General features: G+C 35.2%; 1 protein-coding gene across 1 annotated transcript in view; it reads right to left on the minus strand.

Annotated features, from left to right (window-relative positions):
* GRM8 (glutamate metabotropic receptor 8) overlaps positions 1–20,294 on the minus strand; it is a 778,703-nt gene that overhangs the window by 276,781 nt on the left and 481,628 nt on the right. Inside the window, exon 6 of the mRNA XM_068550083.1 lies at positions 19,603–19,803. Coding sequence (XP_068406184.1) covers positions 19,603–19,803 — 201 coding nt within the window. The remainder of the gene's footprint in view (positions 1–19,602; positions 19,804–20,294) is intronic.

The following is a 20,294-nucleotide window of genomic DNA, read 5'->3' on the forward strand; positions in this document are numbered from 1 at the left end:
GAGAATATATATGAAAGTACTTTAAAGTGAAAAGCATTAAGATGCCTGGGATTGTAATTGTAATACGATGGAATTCAAGGTAATTAGCACTAAAAAGACTTAATATGGATAAATTTATCATCAAAAGAAATCTTTCAGTGAGATACAAAATAAGAAAACTTGGGGAATGATTGAGGCTTATCATCTTTACACGTACACATTTGTTTGAATATAAATCCCAAAAGAAAAGATTATTTTTTACCTAAAATTCTAATAGGATTTTGACAATTCAGAGTCTATGATGAGGACAGAAAACAATACACAAAAGTTTTCAGCAATTATTTTTTTTCCTAAACAGCATATAGCTAATTTTATTTGACCCTTCCTGCTGTACATTTTAAGTGAAGCGATCTGAACCCACCGTAGAATTATTTGTATTTGTGACATCATTGTCTTTGCCAGGAAACTGTGAAAAGTCTTTTTAATCACAGTGATTAAGTAATCGTATTCCCTTATCCACAGAGGGATGTATTTAAAACCTTAGAGAACTATCACTGAATAATGGCACTTAATATTTTATCACTAATTCAAATCAAATGATAGAGATGGATAGGCTAGTCAGGAATTATTTCAAAGAACTCTTGAAATACACAGGGTTCATTTTTTATGTTAGGTTGAATCTCCTAGCACAGCCACTGGGCTATCAAATGGGACCACAGATCACCTAAACTCACAACCGGGCCTTTCCGAACGGAGGGTCTAAAATCTGCAGTAGATCGCTAAGATTTTAAAATAGCACATTACACTAATCTGTAACCACATCATGGCAAAATTATGGTGGTCTAAGAATGCAGTAAAGAAGATGGATGTTGATCACAGTACTCTGTACATTTCTGATTCTTGTTCTTATCAATTTTTAAGATTAAAAAATAATATAATATAGATAGTGAACTGACTCTGAAAACATTTTTGGTAAATGCCAGCCAAAGTCAACACAAGCTCAAATGTCATTTGGTTTATCCAAGTCCCTGTTCAAAGATATGAAGCGATTCAAAATTTCTGCTCTTACTCAGTCTCCATAAAGTTAGAAATTTTACCTAGACATTGGCAAGGAAACAAATCCTTTCTTTCCATCATATCACTTTACTATTTTTTATTCACTTCCTCTATTTCTATAGAAAGAGAGGGGTGTGTGTGTGTGTCTGTGTGTGTGCGTGCGCACTTGTGCACTTAAAAGCCCTTGATATTAGAAATTCACTTTCTACTTAGATCTGTTGCAGGACTTAGAGGTGCTCAGCTGAAACCATCCTTGAGTTTGCTAAATATGTGACTTTATTTCTATAAACATTCTGTGTGTGGACGTTGCGAGAAAATTTATGAACTGGTTATATTCTGCTTCAATACCAGTGAAGTAGATTGCTATCATGCTCAAAAGCCAAAAGATGACTTCAAGTAATGCTGAAAAGAAAAAAAATCCAACATGAAATCGTATTTGTTTATTCATATATTAGCATATAATTGCCCAAAGTAGTATCATTTAAATTTTGCATTTACAGCCAACTTTAAAGGCTAAGATGGTTCAAACTGATGAAGCACACCCGTAAAGGTATAAAAAGAAAGTATTATGCAAGCATTGCAAAAAAAATCTCATTATTTTTTAACAATATCTGATAGTTTGTGCCTATGTAGATAGACCGGATTTAAGAAGAAAAGAAAAACTTTCTCACCCCAAACTACTAGTTAATTACAGTGTTTAACAATGGAAAAATGACTTCCCCCTCCTTCACCACAAGCTAGTTTCTGTGTATAAAAAATATCAGTTCTCTCCTTGGCTTGGGTTAAAGCATATCTAGTAGGATCAGAAAGATATACTCAACTAATTCTTGAAATGTCAGTCTGAAGCTTTTTTTTTTTTTTTTTTTTTTTAACAGAGGGCCAATATTATTTCAAAAGATAAACATGGGGATAGAAAAATCAGATATCACTTATTTCCAGAAATGGATGCAAAGTGCAATCAAGAACACTGCAGTTTTCTCAAATGCCTCTGAGCACTCTAGAATTTATTGACTCTAGAATTTGTGACAGCTCTGACATATTGTCATTGATAGCTAAGTAAGGAAAGCAAATGTGTTTTCTTTCCTGGTAAAATAAAAGGATTACATGCTAAAATCCTTTTGCTAAGTTCTACACTGATGTTTTGGGTATTTGGGAATTATCCTAGAGGACCAGCTGGAAGAGCATAATTTCCTTCTCTTTAGTGCCTAGGACTGAGGCTGATGGAATTAGGAGTATTTTTTCATGATGTTGATTAAAATTGAAACAGTTATGAGAATGCTGTTTCCTGGAAGGTGAAATATATATAATTGTACATTTGTCAAAACCCATGGAATGCACATCAAGAACCCTAATGTAAACTATGGACTTCGGATGATAATGATGTGTCAATGCAGGTTGATCAACTGTAACACATGTACCACTCTGATTCAGGATGTTGATAGTGGGAGAAGCTGTGTGTATGAGGTCAGGGGGTATATGGGAACTCTCTGTACTTTCCACTCAACTTTGCTGTGGACCTAAAATGGCTCTAAAAAATACAGTCTATTATTTTTTTTAAATGATGGGAACATGACCAAGATGAGAATATTATTGGAAGTAATATTTTTTACCACTTTCTAAGAAATTGTAGGTATTGTATTAAAATGTAAATGTTTCATATATTTTAAACCTCATTAATAGATATTAAATGTTATTATTTCATAAAATAATTCATTAGGCTTTAAAAATTAAATTCTTAATATGTAATAAAGTAAATTAAGTAATTGAATCTTATGGTAATAGAGAGAGATAATGGTGGGAATGTGCTTTCCTTCCTCTTTATCAAAAATTACAGTGAAATGAAGCCAGGCATAAATGAGTACAGATTATGTAATTTCATTTATATGAGCACAAAGGCTGGCAACCCTAGTCTGTGTTGTTCAGAGCTAGGACAGTGACTTCCTAGAGAGATGGGTACTGACTGAGAAAGCACAGGAAGGTTTTGAGGTGCCAGTTGCGGATTTGGGGGTTTGATTGGCTGTTCTGGATACTGGGTTAGGTGTTTTCAGTTTGTAAAAATTCATGGAGCTGTAGATTTATTGCACTTTTCTATATATATGTTATACTTTTTTTAAAGTTAAAAAAAGGCCATAAACATGGTTCTTCATTTCATGAAGTTCTGACTGAAGCAAAGAGGGAATTGAGATGAGGGCATATACATTTTTACATAAGCCTGTGGTTTATATAAGGACAGAGAAGAATGAAAAGGAAGTTAAGAGAGCTTAAAGGAGCTGGGAGGAATGGCCTTTTGGATGTATTGTTAAACAGGTTAGAATTTCTCAGTGAGCTAATATAAATCATAGCGATGTCTATATAACCTAGACAGCCGGCAAAGAAAAACATAAGATCTGAGGAAAGTTAGAGTTTTCTTAAGCAGGATTAAGGATTACAAGTAAGGTAGGAATTGATAAATAACTTTCTGGGAGGCTTGTACCACATCGCTTTTACCTGCCAAAATGTGCACTGTCATTTTTATTTGAATTACTTTTTTAAATGATAGGGCTTATGGCTATTAAATAATTCTATCATGCGGAGTCCACTTTTCTCTGTTCTGTGGGCACGGACAACTCAAGTGGGCTGTGCACTGGTACAACAGTTTCCTCTAGTTCAGCCTGTTGCAAACAATGACCTTCAGCTAAATTCTTTGCACAAGTCATAGATATCTCTTTTATAGCCCATGTCTAAGTGAGTTTCCAACAAGCTTCTTAACATAGGAGGTGTATTATATTCCCGTACACATTCCGTGAACACTATTTCAAGCAGCAGCCTTCACCTCTTTACCCATCAGGTCATTTTACTCAAGGCAAAATGGATTAGAATGGGCTTTACGTCCTCTTATTCCTATATCTCACCCTAAAGTGCTAATAAAAAATGAAGGGTTCAGAAGGTGATTAAAAGAGAAGAGAGAAAAAGTGAACAAAAAACACTATTCAACCTTGAGAATAGATGAGTTAAGCCTTGAAGAAGTAAGAAGTTAATTTCAGATATATACCACAGAAGTCCACCCACTAGAGTGAAGGTTCTGAGCCCCACGTCAGGCTTCCCAACCTGCGGGTCTGGCAACGGGAGGAGGAAATCATAGAGAATCAGAATTTGAAGCCTCGTGGGAATTGATTGCAGGACTTCGACAGGACTGGGGGAAACAGAGACCCCACTCTTGGAGGGCGCACACAAAATAGTGTGCGCATCGGGACACAGGGGAAGGAGCAGTGACCCGGGGGAGACTGAACCAGACCTACCTGTTAGTGTTGGAAGTTCTCCGGCGTGGGGGGGGGGGTGGTGGCTCTGTTTCACCGTGGGGACAAGGACATTGGCAGCAGAAGTTCTGGGAAGTACTCCTTGGCGTGAGCACTCCCAGAGTCTGTCAATTAGCCCCACCAAAGAGCCCAGGTAGGCTCCAGTGTTGGGTTGCCACAGGCAAAACAACCAACAGGGAGGGAACCCAGCCCCACCCATCAACAGTCAAGTGGATTAAAGTTTTACTGAGCTCTGACCACCACAGCAATAGTCAGCTCTACCCACCACCGGAGCCTCCCATCAAGCCTCTTAGATAGCCTCAACCACCAGAGGGCAGACAGCAGAAGCAAGAAAAACTATAATCCTGCAGCCTGTGGAACAAAAACCACATTCACAGAAAGATAGACAAGATGAGAAGGCAGAGTGCTATGTACCAGATGAAGGAACAAGATAAAACCCCAGAAAAACAACTAAATGAAGTGGAGGTAGGCAACCTTCCAGAAAAAGAATTCAGAATAATGATAGTGAAGATGATCCAGGACCTCAGAATAAGAATGGAGGCAAAGATCGAGAAGATGCAAGAAATGATTAACAAAGACCTAGAAGAATTAAAGAACAAACAGAGATGACCAATACAATAACTGAAATGAAAACTACACTAGAAGGAATCAATAGCAGAATAACTGAGGCAGAAGAATGGATAAGTGACCTGGAAGACAGAATGGTGGAATTCACTGCTGCAGAACAGAATAAAGAAAAAAGAATGTAAAGAAATGAAGACAGCCTAAGAGACCTCTGGGACAACATTAAACGCAACAACATTCGCATTATAAGGGTCCCAGAAGGAGAAGAGAGAGAGAAAGGACCAGAGAAAATATTTGAAGAGATTATAATTGAAAACTTCCCTAACATGGGAAAGGAAATAGCCACCCAAGTCCAGGAAGCGCAGCGAGTCCCATACAGAATAAACCCAAGGAGAAACACGCCGAGACACATAGTAATCAAATTGGCAAAAATTAAAGACAAAGAAAAATTATTGAAAGCAGCAAGGGAAAAACGACAAATAACATACAAGGGAACTCCCATAAGCTTAACAGCTGATTTCTCAGCAGAAACTCTACAAGCCAGAAGGGAGTGGCATGATATACTTAAAGTGATGAAAGGGAAGAACCTACAACCAAGATTACTCTACCCGGCAAGGATCTCATTCAGATTCCATGGAGAAATCAAAAGCTTTACAGACAAGTAAAAGCTAAGAGAATTCAGCACCACCAAACCAGCTCTACAACAAATGCTAAAGGAACTTCTCTAAGTGGGAAACACAAGAGAAGAAAAGGACCTACAAAAACAAACCCAAAACAATTAAGAAAATGGTCATAGGAACATACATATCAATAATTACCTTAAACGTGAATGGATTAAATGCTCCAACCAAAAGACACAGGCTTGCTGAATGGATACAAAGACAAGACCCATATATATGCTGTCTACAAGAGACCCACTTCAGACCTAGGGACACATACAGACTGAAAGTGAGGGGATGGAAAAAGATATTCCATGCAAATGGAAATCAAAAGAAAGCTGGAGTAGCTATACTCATATCAGATAAAATAGACTTTAAAATAAAGAATGTTACAAGAGACAAGGAAGGACACTACATAAGGATCAAGGGATCAATCCAAGAAGAAGATATAACAATTATAAATATATATGCACCCAACATAGGAGCACCTCAATACATAAGGCAACTGCTAACAGCTATAAAAGAGGAAATCGACAGTAACACAATAAGAGTGGGGGACTTTAACACCTCACTTACACCAATGGACAGATCATCCAAAATGAAAATAAATAAGGAAACAGAAGCTTTAAATGACACAATAGACCAGATAGATTTAATTGATATTTATAGGACATTCCATCCAAAAACAGCAGATTACACTTTCTTCTCAAGTGCGCACGGAACATTCTCCAGGACAGAGATCACATCTTGGGTCACAAATCAAGCCTCAGTAAATTTAAGAAAATTGAAATCATATCAAGCATCTTTTCTGACCACAACGCTATGAGATTAGAAATGAATTACAGGGAAAAAAACGTAAAAAAGACAAACACATGGAGGCTAAACAATACGTTACTAAATAACCAAGAGATCACTGAAGAAATCAAAGAGGAAATCAAAAAATACCTAGAGACAAATGCCAACGAACACACGACGATCCAAAACCTATGGGATGCAGCAAAAGCGGTTCTAAGAGGGAAGTTTATAGCTATACAAGCCTACCTAAAGAAACAAGAAAAATCTCAAGTAAACAATCTAACCTTACACCTAAAGGAACTAGAGAAAGAAGAACAAACAAAACCCAAAGTTAGCAGAAGGAAAGAAATCATAAAGATCAGATCAGAAATAAATGAAATAGAAACAAAGAAAACAATAGCAAAGATCAATAAAACTAAAAGCTGGTTCTTTGAGAAGATAAACAAAATTGATAAGCCATTAGCCAGACTCATCAAGAAAAAGAAGGAGAGGACTCAAATCAATAAAATTAGAAATGAAAAAGGAGAAGTTACAACAGACACCGCAGAAATACAAAGCATCCTAAGAGACTACTACAAGCAACTTTATGCCAATAAAATGGACAACCTGGAAGAAATGGACAAATTCTTAGAAAGGTATAACCTTCCAAGACTGAACCAGGAAGAAACGGAAAATATAAACAGACCAATCACAAGTAATGAAATTGAAACTGTGATTAAAAATCTTCCAACAAACAAAAGTCCAGGACCAGATGGCTTCACAGGTGAATTCTATCAAACATTTAGAGAAGAGCTAACACCCATCCTTCTCAAACTCTTCCAAAAAATTTCAGAGGAAGGAACACTCCCAAACTCATTCTATGAGGCCACCATCACCCTGATACCAAAACCAGACAAAGATACTACAAAAAAAGAAAATTACAGACCAATATCACTGATGAATATAGATGCAAAAATCCTCAACAAAATACTAGCAAACAGAATCCAACAACACATTAAAAGGATCATACACCACAATGAAGTGGGATTTATCCCAGGGATGCAAAGATTCTTCAATATATGCAAATCAATCAATGTGATACACCATATTAACAATTGAAGAATAAAAACCATATGATCATCTCAATAGATGCAGAAAAAGCTTTTGACAAAATTCAACACCAATTCATGATAAAAACTCTCCAGAAAGTGGGCATAGAGGGAACTTTCCTCAACATAATAAAGGCCATATACGACAAACCCACAGCAAACATCATTCTCAATGGTGAAAAACTGGAAGCATTTCCTCTAAGATCAGGAATGAGACAAGGATGTCCACTCTCACCACTATTATACAACATAGTTTTGGAAGTCCTAGCCACGACAATCAGAGAAGAAAAAGAAATAAAAGGAATATAAATTGGAAAAGAAGTAAAACTGTCACTGTTTGCAGATGACATGATACTATACATAGAGAATCCTAAAAATGCCACCAGAAAACTACTAGAGCTCATCAATGAATTTGGTAAAGTTGCAGGATACAAAATTAATGCACAGAAATCTCTTGCATTAATGTACACCAATGATGAAAAATCTGAAAGAGGAATTATGGAAACACTCCCATTTACCATTGCAACAAAAAGAATAAAATATCTAGGAATAAACCTACCTAGGGAGACAAAAGACCTGTATGCAGAAAACTATAAGACACTGATGAAAGAAATTAAAGATGATACCAACAGATGGAGAGATATACCATGTTCTTGGATTGGAAGAATCAATATTGTGAAAATGACTATACTACCCAAAGCAATCTACAGATTCAATGCAATCCCTATCAAATTACCAATGGCATTTTTTACAGAACTAGAACAAATCATCTTAAAATTTGTATGGAGACACAAAAGACACCGAATAGCCAAAACAGTCTTGAGGGAAAAAAACGGAGCTGGAGGAATCAGACTCCCTGACTTCAGACTATACTACAAAGCTACAGTAATCAAGACAATATGGTACTGGCACAAAAACAGAAACATAGATCAGTGGAACAGGATAGAAAGCCCAGAGGTAAACCCACACACCTATGGTCAACTAATCTATGACAAAGGAGGCAAAGATATACAATGGAGAAAAGACAGTCTCTTCAATAAGTGGTGCTGGGAAAACTGGACAGCTACATGTAAAAGAATGAAATTAGAACACTCCCTAACACCATACACAAAAATAGACTCAAAATGGATTCGAGACCTAAATGTAAGACCAGACACTATAAAACTCTTGAGGAAAACATAGGAAGAACACTCTTTACATCAATCACAGCAAGATCTTTTTTGATCCACCTCCTAGAGTAATGGAAATAAAAACAAAAATAAACAAATGGGACCTAATGAAACTTCAAAGCTTTTACACAGCAAAGGAAACCATAAACAAGATGAAAAGACAACCCTCAGAATGGGAGAAAATATTTGCAAACGAATCAACGGACAAAGGATTAATCTCCAAAATATATAAACAGCCCATGCAGCTTAATATTAAAGAAACAAACAACCCAATCCAAAAATGGGCAGAAGACCTAAATAGACATTTCTCCAAAGAAGACATACAGATGGCCAAGAAGCACATGAAAAGATGCTCAATATCACTAATCATTAGAGAAATGCAAATCAAATCTACAATGAGGTATCACCTCACACCAGTTAGAATGGGCATCATCAGAAAATCTACAAACAACAAATGCTGGAGAGGGTGTGGAGAAAAGGGAACCCTCTTGCACTGTTGGTGGGAATGTAAATTGATACAGCCACTATGGAGAACAATATGGAGGTTCCTTAAAAAACTAAAAATAGATTTACCATATGATCCAGCAATCCCACTACTGGGCGTATACCCAGGGAAAACCATAATTCAAAAAGACACATGCACCCCAAAGTTCATTGCAGCACTATTTACAATAGTCAGGTCATGGAAGCAACCTAAATGCCCATCGACAGACGAATGGATAAAGAAGATGTGGTACATATATACAATGGAATATTACTCAGCCATAAAAAGGAACGAAACTGAGTCATTTGCTGAGATGTGGATAGATCTAGAGACTGTCATACAGAGTGAAGTAAGTCAGAAAGAGAAAAACAAATATCGTATATTAACGCATGTATGTGGAACCTAGAAAAATGGTACAGATGAGCCGGTTTGCAGGGCAGAAGTTGAGACAGAGATGTAGAGAACAGACATATGGACACCAGGGGGGAAATCTGCGGTGGGGTGGGGATGGTGTTGTGCTGAATTGGGCGATTGGGATTGACACGTATACACTGACGTGTATAAAATTAATGACTAACAAGAACCTGCAGTATAAAAACAAACAAACAAAACAACTAATACTAAACTTTCATTGGGTTATTTGTACGGAAATATGTTAATATAAATGTTTCAGACATTACATGAAATTTCTAAAAATCTTATATGTTCCGATATAATAAGTCATAATTCTAGTTAAAATGTATATCTCAGAAATAAAAAAAAAAAAAGATTAACTATGAGTTGAACCGGGATGATGGATACAGAAGAGTTCATTATACTGCTATTTTTGTTTATATTTCATTGTTTTTATTGTTTTCTATAATAAAATGTTTTTAAAAATTAAAAAAAAGAAGTTAATTTCAGACAACACAATATTACTGATTATAAGAAATTTATCAGATGCTTTGGAATCTAAGGTGTGTAAGGGAACGTATGTGAATGAGTGTGTATTTGGGGTGGTATTTATGTGTGTATGTTTGAAACCCAGTAAACATATGCAGAAGATTTACTCTTGTCATGGGGTAGAGGAAAAAATAATAGTTGTCATTCATTGATTATTCACAATTGCCAGGAGTTGTGAATTAACTCATTAAATACTCATAATAACACTGCAAGGTAGGTATGATAATTACTCCCATGCAAAGGTGAGAACATAGAGGTTTATAAAATTTAAGTGGCTTATCCAAGGTCTCTCCACCTAAATGCGAGAGTTACAACTTTAGTTCAACTCTGTTTCAACTCAAAAGCTCATATACTCTTACCCACTGCTACTATCTTGATTACTGAATGATCACAAGAGCAAGTAGAGAAACACTGGGCAAGAAAAGAGGACAAAAGAAGAGGAAAAGAAATTTAATATCTAAAGGAATATGAAGTAAGAAAAAGGAGAAGTGAGAACTGGAAGAGGGACAAAATACAAATAGCACAGTTCAGGTACATAACAAACATTCAATAAATGTTTGTTGAATGAATGTATATGACATATACAAATAAATGCCATAAATACACTCTATAAATTTTTTAAAAATTATATTTGATAATTTTCCCTTAACTTAGCTACAAAGGTGTTTATATGGTTCAAAAGAAAAGTTATTTTATAGTCATTTTTTTTTTTTAATACATTCAAAAGACCAAATTTAATACATTCAAAACCCAAATCCCCAAAGTGTAACAATTAGGCACCTGAATTAAAAATAATTTTCTCATTCATATCCTTCACTTTCAAACTAACTTCTTGATTAAACTTTAATGTAATTATACGAGTTAATAACCTTAAAGAGAAAAATAATCAAGTCTACATTATAATTTTCGGGTAGATTCTTTCTGAAGCAAAATATCACTAGAAAATAATTACCCTTAATAACATGGGAGCTATTCTAACAAATACTTTCTTTCATTAAAAAAGTACATAATTTTGAAGGAAACAGAAGAAACAATGAGAGAATGAGCCCCATTTGATCTACCCTAGACTCATCAGATGCCAATATCAGCAGTAATGTACTTTGCCATGTACTTTGAGAAGGTTGTAAAAATATTCACGTTTCTGTTCCTTTATCTAAGAAGCTGACACTGCTGGGGAAACCTTGTTGATTGGTGCCCTGGAAGAAGCATCTTTTCCAACTTGTGTCATGTTTTCAACCCCTCAGTCCCATCCCACTCATCTCATCACCTTTATAAGGTGATCCAAGTACTAACTTCATTAATTCTCTATTGATAAAGTATCCTCCACATATAATACGGTATATCTCTTATTAAGCACTTTCTATATATTATCACCTTATATTTAGACTTCACAGGAACTCTAAAATGTATATACTATTAACATCCCCGTTGTATAGATGAGGAAACAAAGATTTAAAGAGGTTTTGTTACTTGACTAAGATCACAAAGTAGTGAGTGCTGAAACTGGATTCAAACTCTGAGTATAAAGTCTGTGTTTCTGATCACTATGATAAATACAAACCATTAAATGTGAACTCCTGCAGAAAATCCCCACCACCTCAGATCCTCTCTGCTCCTTCATTTCTGTCCGCATCCTTCATCCAAGGCTCACTGCTGCATCTCCCGTTTAAACCCAATGCCCACATAACCTACAGTTAGTGAGCCTATGGCACCCCATCTGTTCCTGGGGTTTGCTTATCATTTATCCCTAATTTTTGGCACATGATGAAGCTCATGAATTACAAGAATAAAGAAGGAGTAAAAGAAACCCAGTGCAGTGGGTGAAGTTGAGCAGGATCCAAGGAAGAACTAAGGCAACTCTACTGATTTGCCTGAAGCTTCGAAGGATGCTGTCTCCATCTTGGTCCACACATAAGTCTTTATATATTAAGGGAGGAAGTGAAAGCCCTTGTTCTTCATGACTATAAAAGAAATTAGACTTAGAACAGTATGGAGGTTCCTTAAAAAACTAAAAATAGAACTACCATATGACCCAGCAATCCCACTACTGGGCATACACCCTGAGAAAAGCATAATTCAAAAAGAGTCATGTACCACAATGTTCATTGCAGCTCTATTTACAATAGCCAGGACATGGAATCAACCTAAGTGTCCATGGACAGATGAATGGATGAAGAGGATGTGGCACATATATACAATGGAATATTACTCAGCTATAAAAAGAAAGGAAACTGAGTTATTTGTAGTGAGGTAGACTGACCTAGAGTCTGTCATACAGAGTAAAGTAAGTCAGAAAGAGAAAAACAAATACTGTATGCTAACACATATATATGGAATCTAAAAAACAAAGGTTCTAATGAACCTAGGGGCAGGCCAGGAATAAAGATGCAGATGTAGAGAATGGACTTGAGGACAAGGGGAGGGGGAAGGGTAAGCTGGGATGAAGTGAGAGAGTAGCATTGACATATATACACTACCAAATGTAAAACAGAGAGCTAGTGGGAAGCAGCCGCATAGCACAGGGAGATCAGCTCGGTGCTTTGTGTCCACCTAGAGGGGTGGGATAGGGAGGGTGGGAGGGATATGCAAGAGGGAGGGGATATGGGGATATATGTATACATATAGCCGATTCACTTTGTTATACAGCAGAAACTAACACAACATTGTAAAGCAATTATACTCCAATAAAGATTAAAAAAAAAAAAAACTCCCACAGTTTATCAACTTACTCAGAAAACAGAGGCTGGTATAATTATGCTGCTAACTTTCATGATGGTTTCATTTGTAGGATTAATATTTTATAAGCAGCCTGAAGTTTCCTTAATCAGAAACTGAAATATTACCTAATTTCAAATCAGTCTGTTTATTTATCTCTACAAATTCAATATTGCTACACATACCGTTCACTTTTTTTTAAATATATAAATATTTCCAGGAATTACTTCATGACTTGCAAACCTCTATAATCAAGAATAAATTATATAATGTACTTCCAAATTATTAATAATGATTTTCTAAATTTTATTTCAAATACGGTAATTATCAAAAAGGATATTTATCTTTAAGGTTAACATAGAACCACTTCATCACATTTGATTTTGCTTCATCTCTATTTACCAAATAAGTAATATCTAATCACAAGGATATTATGCATCATAAATTCTATAGTTGACATTTTATGTCAGTTTTTCCATATACTGGCATTTTATGTCTCATTTTCTACTTATAAAGGTGGATAAAACAAAGTAGTGTCAAGACAATTTCATCAATGGTATATATACTAAAACATTCTACTCAGGGCTCTGTGGTGACCTAAATGGGAAAAGAATCTAAAAAAGAGTGGATATATGTATATGTATCACTGATTCACTTTGCTGTACAGCAGAAACTAACACAACACTGCAAAGCAACTGTACTCCAATAAAAATTAATTTAAAAAAGAAAATGAAAACACTAAATAAAAATGATTTATGCACACACAAAAATAATGAATTAGCTCTAGTAATGGGGTTGTCACAAACAGTTACAAAGAAAGATCATTTGGGGAAGTAAAGATATTTCTCAAAACCTTCTGGCTTCTAATCAAAGCACAGTGCCTAGAACAGAGCCAGCACTGAAATGATTCTTTGTTCCCTTCCTCCCTCTTTCACTTCTTTACATTCCATTTGTACTTCCATTTTCCCACTTCAGGCACTCTTCTCTCCTGGAGATGATTGGAACCGTCTCTTAACTTGTCATCCCTGTCTTCAATCTCTCCCTCCTGTCTGCAAATTGCTGCCATGGTTATTTTTCTAAAGCACCAATCCTAGCACTTCACTGTCCTGCTCGGAAAGCTTCAGTTCCCTGTGTCACATTCAAACATCAGAGTTTCGCAGGGATTTCTAACCAGGCCCAAGTTCATGTTGCTGGTTTCATCTCCAGGCTGCTCCCACGTCACTCCTTTGAATTCTTACACTGTGGATGCTCACTTTCTCAGAACGCACACTCTTGCCTGTCTTCCATCTACTATTAAACAGTTTTGTCTGCCATGAATAGTTTTTCCCATCTTGTCCACCTAAAGAAATGTCACTTTCTATTTGTAATTTAAATCAGATGTCACCTGTTCTCTGTGTTGTATTCTTTGAGCCCCCCTTATGTAGTTTCCTAATCTCAGCCTTATGTTGGGTTTGTACATGCCATGCCCATGCCTCTATCATATCACTTATCAAATTGATTTATTGTTGGTAACATGTTTGTGTCTCTCCTGTGTTAAGCTATGACATTTGAAAACTCATAGAACCACATTTTATTAATCTTTGTATTTTTGATGCCTAGCAGAGAGCCTTTTTATTAGATACTTTGTAAGATTCTCAATAAAATGTATGTGGGCTAAAGGAATGATTCATAAAAAATAAATAACTAAAAAAACAACAACAGTAAGAACACTTATAGGCATCTATGTTTTAAAAATTACCTTTATCTTTAAAATAATCTGCAGTGAATATAGAGTTGGAAGAGACCTCAGCATTTAGATTACTTTAGTATAATCCTTCCATCTAAAAGATGAACCATCTTCTATCTTCTCTTCTTTTTTTTTTTTTTTGCTTCTCCTTTTCACCTAACTCTAAAATAAATTCCAAATGGATTATACTCTCTTATAGGGAGAAATCATGATCACTTGATTTTACTGTAAATTGATAATCAATTAATAAAATTCCTTTCCCACGGAATTCTAACTCATCTTTATCACATCATAAGTTCATATGTATGTATATACAAATACATGTACAAACTGATTTATTTATTATTATATATTGATATTTCTGGCTATTTCTATCTGGTTCTATTTACCATATGTCTGTTCTGGTAATCGTTCCATGCTGGATTCATTATTATAGATTAACGTTATGCTTAAATGTTAACCGTTTGGTAGGAATATTTTTTTCTTCAAAATCATTTTAGTTACTTTTACTCATTTATTCTCACAATTAAAATTTTAAATATTATTTCAAATTCCAGAAAATACTCCTTTGTCATTTTGGTTGGAACTATACTAAGCCTGAATACAGATTAATTCAGAAAAGATTAACATGTTTCCTCTAATTAGTTTTTCTGTCTACAAACAAAGGATGTCTCTCAATAAAGTTGTCTTCATATGTCTTTAATATTTTTTGGTTCAATTTATTCCGAGATATTTTCTATATATTTTTGCAAAGAGTCTCATTTCCCATAATTGTCAATGATTTCTAACATTGTATGTAGGAAAGTTCTTAATGTTTTAATATTAATTTTATATTTGATCATCTTAAAGTAAGTACTTCTAGTTTTCAATTTATTGTCTTGAGATCAAATCATTTGAAAATAATCATAATACTTTTTCCTTTTTAGTAGTAATCTCTGTTATTTTTGTTTGTTGTTTTATCACATTGGTTAAAATTTATAGAATATTAATAATAGTGCTAATAGGACTAATCCACCTCTGTAATAGGAATAACTATAAATATATAACCAGTTATAGGCTGAGAGAGATGTGCTTATCATGTTAAACATTTATTCCATTTCTAGTTTGTTTTTGTACTTGTAACAGAAATGAGGGTTATATTTTAATCAAATGCTTTTACAGAATCTTATATTTGTCATCGTCTTATTTGACTTATTAGTGCATTTGTAATGCATTTCCTAATATTAAGCAGTATTTATTTCTTTTAGATAGCTTAAAGGTACTTTACGTGAAGAAATTTGCTTTAAAACCGTCTGCAGTGTTCAGAGACTCTCAAAATTGGATATTTGGAAAATTTGCAGTAAGTCCCTAAAATCAATAAGGTTTCTAAAGAAAAGAAAGTGCTGATAAATTCCATCTCTATACCAGTCTCTGTAATCAGGCAAGTGTTTACGTATGTTTCTTAGAATATTGAGCATTGAAATGGTTAGACCACTACCTCACTGTGAGTTTAGGAAAGCTGCTTCATTCAGGGAATTCAATCACAGCATGAAGGTTTGTTGGCATTAAATAATTCCAAAATTGATTCCTCTGTCAGATTCCCACAAATTCTATATGATTTTAACTGTGTCCTGTAGCCTAACAAAAATTCACCCACCTAGAGAAGCAAAGAGATTCAGAGACCACGGCATCACCCCTTTCTCAGGTTTTCACCTCTCTGCTCACTTTGTTTAAACTTTCCCCCTAAGTCAATGATAGAAGCTTCCTAAATGTCCCTTTCACCCACTGGGAGTGCCTCATGACAACTAAGTTTGTAGTTACTTGATCCTTGCCACTGATAATTTGGAACAGGTCTGACATCCAACCTAAGTTTAGCTAATGAGATTCAAGTTTCCAAGAAGTTAGAACTGGGACCTAAAATACATATATATTAATCTTAGCACATGTCCTGAACAAACAGCAACTAAATTCTAGAAATGTAGATGGTCTTCTGCTACCTACGCTGTGGACCTAGACGTAGAAAAAACCAATATAAAGAGAACCAAACAAAGCAGACAGAGGGATATTTGGATTTCTGAGTGGTTTTAGTACTTATAACCACTTCTTTTCTTACACCTTTCTATAGTCTGCCATGGGGTTTCTTGACACACCCTCATAAATCGTTCCTTTTAGCTTAAAGCAAGCTTAAGTTGGTTTCTGTTACCTACAGTCAAACAACCCTGATTAGTATGCCGCTGTGCCTATCCTGCCCTGCTCAACTATAGAGAAGTAAGGAGACATCTCTGCAATTCTGTCCAACACTTTTTCTTTATGATGCATAAGGTTCTCACGGCAACAGAAAAATCTTTGATTCTATACAAGATGTACAGTATTAATATTTTATTGCCTACAGACCACACCAGAGTAAGGAATTGACATTGTTGCTTAAGTACCTGAAAAATCTGAACTCTTCTTCTTTATTTTATGTTTTTCTTTTGATAAATCTTTGCATTTAAAAAATTTATAGAAATAGCATTTTGTTCAAGTGGTAGAAATAAAAGTAATCCTAAAAGGCAGGCCTTTGTTTCCCTCCAGCTTCCCAAGTAAAATTTTGTTAAATAACATTGCTTATTAGCTGCAAGAAAATTCATTGTCTCCTTAGAAATAGGTAAGTTTGCTTCTCTCATGTAATGAAACATACATTCCATTGAATGTCTCCTTATATTTTAGCTGCTTAGGAAGCTCAGAACTTAACGTAGTCCTTCATTCTGGTTACTAAATTTGTTTCTTCCCCCTTCAATGGTTTTGATGGTGTACTTCTACTTGAATAGCCCTATGTGCCTTTTTTTTTATCAGAAACAGGCAAGGTATTAATAATAAATGAATACTAACAGTAAGCCAATAATGAAATCAAAAAATTGATAAACATCCTGAAAATTACTGAAAATCAAATTATATATCCCATGATAATCTGCTTATGCTCAGGTCCCTTACCCTATTATTATAACCGTACTATTATTACCAGCTATTGGAACACAGAAAAATTACAAGCTATTTGCAAAATAAATCTCCAAGGAGTTCAGAGAGATTCTCTTTTAAGTTCATACACTAAAATTCATGTATTTTCCATGATCTTCATCCGGAGTGCACTTACTCTTGTATCAGACACAGTTCTATTATGCTTCAGTGGGTTCCTATTGCTTTCAAGATGAAGAACAAATCTTAAGAATGACCTGTAAGATATCTCATGATCTATCTGGTCCTGTCTAGTGCTTTATCCTTGTCTCTGACCCTCATCTCCAGATTCCAGCTGTCTCTAACTCCCTAGAATAGGGACATATTTCCCTATTATAAACTTTTAGTCCAACACACCTCTTCTTTCAATACTCATTGCAGATTATATAATTACACCTTTGTGTGCTTATTTGATTGATATCTAAGTTCCCCAAGAAACATGTCTGTTTTGACTCTTTTTACCAGTAATATATCTTTAGTACCTATCATAATGTTTACCACATTCTATGTGCTCAATAAATATCTCTTGACTAAGTTAATGAAATTTTATGTGTGTTTCTGTGTCCATGGTAGATTGAAAGAAGCAAATTATGGAAGGGATCAGTCCAAAAAACAATCACAGCAACAGTAGTCTGATAATGTAGAAGGGGAAAAAAACTATAAAAAGTGGACAGAAGAACTCAAAAATCATTGGACTCTACAGGCAAATTGTCTTAATAATCGTTAGACATTATGACTTTTTCAGTAGTCTTTAACAGCATCATTATATTACAGTATAGCATAATAATTAAAGTCATCAAGGAAGGGGTAGGTCTATGGTTAAGAGAGAAATTGGTAATTCAACTTTCAAATACTTTAATCCAGTGTTTCTTTAAAAGACTTCCCTGTCTTCTGGAGATGAGCTTCAGTTAATGAAAAAATATATTCATTTGCATTCCTCTTCCCACTTCTTAACAATTTGGATAAATAAAGTGCTCCCCAACAGTCCATCACGTTAGGGTAAATAACGTATTGTATTGTAACACTCCTCTTTTGCTCCATTTAATAATTGTAAGAAAATTATTTTCAAATTCCCCTTACTATTTATATTTTTAACAAAAGGAACTATGTTATGTAATGTTTCACCAAAATTCTGGTGAAAAAGAGGATACTTTGTGTTGAATGTAAACCAAATTGTGTCTCACGTTGCCTGAACAAAGCAAAAGAAGAAGTTTCCACTTGAATTCTAAATTGAAGATGACCTTGTGCTTTTTTGAGAAAGGCTGGCAGCTGAGGTCACTGGAGTGTATTATGATGGACAGTGCAGCGCCGGGCGTCCTGCTCAGAGGCATGTCCATTGTGTGGATTACAGCCAAACAGAAAGAATTAGACAGCTCAGAGCATTCTATCATTTCATTTGAAAATAATGGTCAAAGTCATGGGCAGCAACCATTACAACTTTCATGAAAGAACAGCAGAATTCAATAGTTCCATCACTTGAGACAGGCAGTTTGGCTATTCTCAGCCGAACACTATGAATCCAGCGTATTCTGTACCAATTTCTTGTGACAGCTCACAGAAGCAGCATTTCTGCTTCTGCGGTAGGCAAATCTCATCTACACTTGATTGTATGTAGTTCTACCTTACACGATGTAGCTCATTGCTTCAAATTGACCCAATCATTGAAAGAAATACAATGAAAAACAAGATGCAGAAACTTAACACAGCACTCTTAGAATGTAAATATACAGCAACTCCAAATCATCCACTCTCCTCAAGTCATCTTACTGTTTAAAATGCTTAAAATAGGTTTCAAAACAAAATGTCTACAATTCCTTCTTTAATAACGGCATTAACAAAACATTTTCGAAGAAATCTAATCTGTTGCAGGGGTTCCAAATGAGTCTCCTAAGTTACTTCTGAAATAGTGATATTTTGATTGATAGAAGCTTATTTTTAACTTCTGCTTCTTTCAGGAGCAGATTAATGGTAGCACCAAAAAAGATATGTTTGAGATTTAAAAGCAGGTGGAAAAACTCACACTTCTGATTAAAAGGGGAACTGCTTCTAATCCTGTGCTTTCCACTCTGCTTGAGTATACTCTATATATAGGGAGAAAAAACACACCCTGTCACTTCTAAAGTATTTAGATTAAAAAAAAAAAAGTTGTGACTTACCGTTAAAATTTACAGCCCGAATATAACCAAGTAGTTCTTTCCCATCAATGGTACTCATTCGTGGGCAAAGGCCAACGTATCCAGGGCAGAGATCTTTGTGCATATTGTGCAGGGCATAAGCCATGGAATACACAGCATCAATTACAAATTGGACCTTTCCTTCCTGTTCGTAAGATGAATCCCGAGCAATTCGCTCCAGGCCTGTAAAAGAAAAGGGAAACCATCAACTGGGGTTAGATTTCACTAAAAATTTGACATGAGGGCTAAGATTTTCATCATTTGAGGCACACATAAATGAGACAAAACTATTTGATTTTACTCCTGATTATTTTAGTCCTATACTTACTGAGTCAGGTTTTTAAACTGGGTATTGAATGTTTTATTGTGAAAGAACGGAAACTATTTCATTAGCAACAAAAAGATATAAAGTAAATAAAAGACATATAGTTTCATTATCTTCATTTCTACCTTATGAGCTCTCTGATACTGTACATGCTGGTAATTACCTAGCATTTTGGTAGTGATTTGATCTTTTAAGTAAAATGTGTAGACTTGTTCTTTTCATCCACCTCAGCTCCAAGGGCATCATTTAATAAGTGGCCCAAAGTAAGATCTCCCCCTCCACCCCATGTCTGTCCTTGTTTAGAATGTGCTCTGTTTGGGAGCTCTTTTTGTAAATATTAAATGACAAT

Source organism: Eschrichtius robustus, chromosome 8, assembly GCF_028021215.1.
Source record: "Eschrichtius robustus isolate mEscRob2 chromosome 8, mEscRob2.pri, whole genome shotgun sequence".
Taxonomy (NCBI): domain Eukaryota; kingdom Metazoa; phylum Chordata; class Mammalia; order Artiodactyla; family Eschrichtiidae; genus Eschrichtius; species Eschrichtius robustus.